This window comes from Furipterus horrens, unplaced genomic scaffold, assembly GCF_987537825.1.
Source record: "Furipterus horrens unplaced genomic scaffold, mFurHor1.1.pri manual_scaffold_3, whole genome shotgun sequence".
Taxonomy (NCBI): Eukaryota; Metazoa; Chordata; class Mammalia; order Chiroptera; family Furipteridae; genus Furipterus; species Furipterus horrens.
The window spans coordinates 110,021,621-110,025,324 of record NW_028327173.1 but is presented as its reverse complement, the minus strand read 5'-3'; the positions used below and the strand labels follow the sequence as shown (position 1 = coordinate 110,025,324).

Sequence of the window (3,704 nt, the reverse complement as noted above, 5' to 3'; positions counted from 1 at the left end):
ATGTGACAAAATTCCACCCTTCCATTTTCACAATTCACAGCGGGAAGTAGGTGAACTGAAAATGTATTACTGTGAAGACATAGACATGCTGCGTTACATCTCACATTTATTCAAACTAAAGAGTAGTAAGCCTTATTCTCAGAAGTTCTTCAGCCACTCTCCTTTCCCTTAGAGAATATATTCTGACCACAAGAGTCCATGTCCTCTCCAGCATCACATGCTCCTGTTTTCTCTCTCCTCTTTCCCATCTTCCTTCCCTGATCCTCAAAAGAGCGAAAAATAAAGTTCCTCTCATGTTCTCGCTCACATTGTTTTTTAGTACCTCTGCTATATATTAACTATCGTGTTTGTGGCTTGGACTCCTCTGAGCACCCTCACCTTCTGTTCCAGTGGCTTGCCCACTATTATTCTTTTTAAAGAGGAATTACTAGAGGTTAAGATCATTAATTTTTCATTCTCTCTACATATGTCTTTCCACCTTATTCCACACCTAGGGGCTCCATGAAGGTGAGTTGAATGACTGGGTCAGTAGGGAATACTGAGGTACACACACCCCTGATATTCACCCGCCTATTTTAAAAGCTGCTATGGCCACTGATTTAAAAAATTAATTCTCCTACCAGAAATGTCAGGCCGAGAAAGAGGAGAGATCAGAGCTAAGGTCAGACAAGTGCAAGATAAGAGGCAGACAGGTCCATGGTTGTCGTGTCCAAATCACATTTAATCTCTGGGCCCGGGTTTCCCATGAAGAACTCAGACTGAAGTTGAAGGAATTTTGAATCTCATCTTAACAAAAACTAAAAATGATACAAGGTTCCTTTATAAATTGGGGCTATTTTTGCATTCCTTAGACCATGCCTTTTTTTCTTGATCAATCTTGGCAAATGTTTATTTTATTAATCTTTCTAAAACACTAACTTTGGCTTCTATTTTATTACTTATACCCTTTTTTCTTCACTTATCTTTATTACCACTTTACCTCAATTTTCACATTTATTCTAACTTCTTAAGTGGCTCATTAATTTTTAAGCTTTCTTCATTTCCAGCATAGGTATTTAAGCCTGTAAACTTTCCTGTACATACTGCTTCAGCTGCATCATCATGTTTTGATGTGTAATATTTTCATTGGATTTAATTCTAAATATTTTCTAATTTCTATTATAATTTCTTTAACCCATGAGTTGTTGAGAAGTATTTTTCAACTTACAAAATAAGAGGGGTGGAGGTTGTAATTTCTTGTCATTATGGTTATTGATTAGTAACTTAATTGCATTGTAGTTAGATAAAATAGTCTATATGACAATAATTCTTTTGAAAATTTTGAGGCTTGCTTCATGGCATTTCTCAGGATCAATTTTCATACATGTTCCATGTGTGCTTGATAAGAATGTATGTTCTCTATTTGTGTGCAAAAGTCTGTAAATTTCTATTAGGTCAAACTTTGTGTTGTTCAAATATTCTATATCACTGTTAATTTCTTCTTAGAAAACTCAATTGATAAAAGAAGAGTGTTAAAATCTACTTTGATCATGAATTTATTGGTTTCCCCTTATAATTCTGTCAATTTTATATAAATATAATAGGTTCATGTCATTTTAAAATTGTTACATCTTTCTGGAGAAGAATGTTCTATCATCAGATAATGATACTCTGTTTCTGCAGTTATGCATTCTCCTTAAACACTGTTTTGTCTGATATTGATATCACCACACCATTTCTCTTCTTTGGCTTGGTATTTGCCTGGCATATGATTTTTTATGCTCTGACATTCAGCTTTTATGTATCCTTATGTTTTAGGTATGCCTGTTCTAAACAGCATATAAGCTAAATTTTGCTTATTTAAAAAATAATAAACTCTGAAACTCTTTGTCTTTTACCAGCAGATTTTAGCTACTTTACACTTATTATGATTACTGACATATTCAAATTTATTCTTTTTTTTTTTTTTTTTTTTTTTTTTTTACTTTTATTAGTATTTATTTTATGCTGAATTTACTCCCGGGCCATAAGCTTTTGTTTCTTCAGTTTCTTCTGGGATATCTTTTTCTTCTGTGCCACCTCCTCTTCTGGTTTAGGAACGATCTGCTCCTTTTCAGTGAGGATCATCTCAATGTGGCAGGGAGAGCTCATGTACGGATTAATCCGCCCGTGAGCTCTGTAAGTTCTGCGTCGCATCTTGGGAGCTTTGTTCACCTGGATGTGCTCGATGACCAGAGAATCCACATCTAAACCCTTAAGTTCAGCATTACTCTCTGCGTTTTTCAGCATGTGCAGCAAAAACTCAGCACTCTTTTTGGGCCATCGACCCTGTGTCCAGCCCCACTGTTTGGCCTGGGCACACCTACCAACTCCCCCATTGTATCGACGGAAGGGGACACACTGCTTCTTTAAAGTGACATCTTTCAGATACTTGGTGGCCTTCCGAATGTGCATACCCTTGATGGCTTGGGCAGTTTCACGTGTGTTCTTAAAGTGAACACGAAGATTCGAACCTCTCGATTTGCATGACTTCGTGGGGTTTTCTGGGTCAAGCGAATAGCGAACCATTTTCAGAGGTCACCTCTGGTCTCAAATTTATTCTTGACATCCACATTTTTTCTTTTATTTAGTTTTTCTTTACTTGTCCTTTTTTGGGGGGGGGGCAACGGGGTTGATTGACTTTTTTCTCTTCCAGTTTTTTACCGTTATCATTTAGTAATTACTCTAGAAAGTTTAATATACATATTTTTAAAGCTAATCATCATTCTTACCTTCTTCTGAACAATCCATTGACTTTAAAATATTTAACTCTGATCACTCCTCTCTACTTGCAAGGTATTGGGATCTACGTTTCATCCCATACTTTAATTAAAAAGTAGGCATTTTTTTATTTTATACAGCCAACATTTATGTATATTTACCAGTTTCTTGGCTCTTAATTTCTTTTTTTGTGTGTAATTACCAGGGTCTGATATCACATTCTTTTTTTGAGAAATACATGATTTTAGAATTTCCTTTAATGAAAATTTGTTGGTTTCCACTCCCTGATTTTTTTTTTTTTTTTGTAAAAAAGTGACTCTAATTTGTCTTTCATTCAAAAGACACTTTTGCTGAGTATACAACTTTAGACTAACCGTTATTTTCTCTCAGCACATTTTTCTACTGTCTTCTCACTTCTGTTCTGCTCATAAGTGTAATTACTTTGTAGGTAATCTACTTTCTGGCTTTTGTAATGTTTTTTTATCTTTAGTGTTTTACATTTTCACTATGATTTCACTATGGGTAAATTTTTTTTCTTTTCCTTGATACTTAGAATATTCTAGTTCTAAGGTTTAGCATTGTTCAACAATTCTGGGAAATTCTCAGGTATAATTTTTCTGTCTTCTCTTTCTGAAACTCTGATTAGATATCCCAGTATACTACATGTTGCCTAATTTTTCTTTCATCTTTTTCCAATGTTTTTTTCTCTCTGGTCTACGTTCTAGTTAATTATGTCACACCTATTTTCTAGTTCATGATTCTCTCTTCAACTGCTTCTAATCTACTGTAGTCAACATACACTGATTTTAAGTTTCAGTTGCTATATTTTTGTTCTTACAAGTTTTACTTAGTTCTTTTATAATTCTTCTTGGTCTTTTCATTTTAATACTCTCTTCTTCTTTGCTTATTTTCAAAGTATCTCTTTTTTTAATTATTTTCAAGTGTCTCCTAAGTTTCTTTAAATG

General features: G+C 34.3%; 1 protein-coding gene across 1 annotated transcript; it reads right to left on the bottom strand.

Moving 5' to 3' along the window:
* Positions 1-1,958: 1,958 nt before the first annotated feature.
* Positions 1,959-2,564, bottom strand: LOC150015740 (large ribosomal subunit protein uL22). Its single transcript, XM_090271819.1, has one exon. The coding sequence runs from the start codon at positions 2,545-2,547 to the stop codon at positions 1,993-1,995; it is 555 nt and encodes a 184-aa protein (XP_090127945.1). The 5' UTR covers positions 2,548-2,564; the 3' UTR covers positions 1,959-1,992.
* Between the last annotated feature and the right edge of the window lie 1,140 nt (positions 2,565-3,704).

Bases quoted from the DNA above. Each gene is read 5' to 3' on its own strand.
- LOC150015740 (XM_090271819.1), bottom strand. From the start codon at position 2,547: ATGGTTCGCTATTCGCTTGACCCAGAAAACCCCACGAAGTCATGCAAA.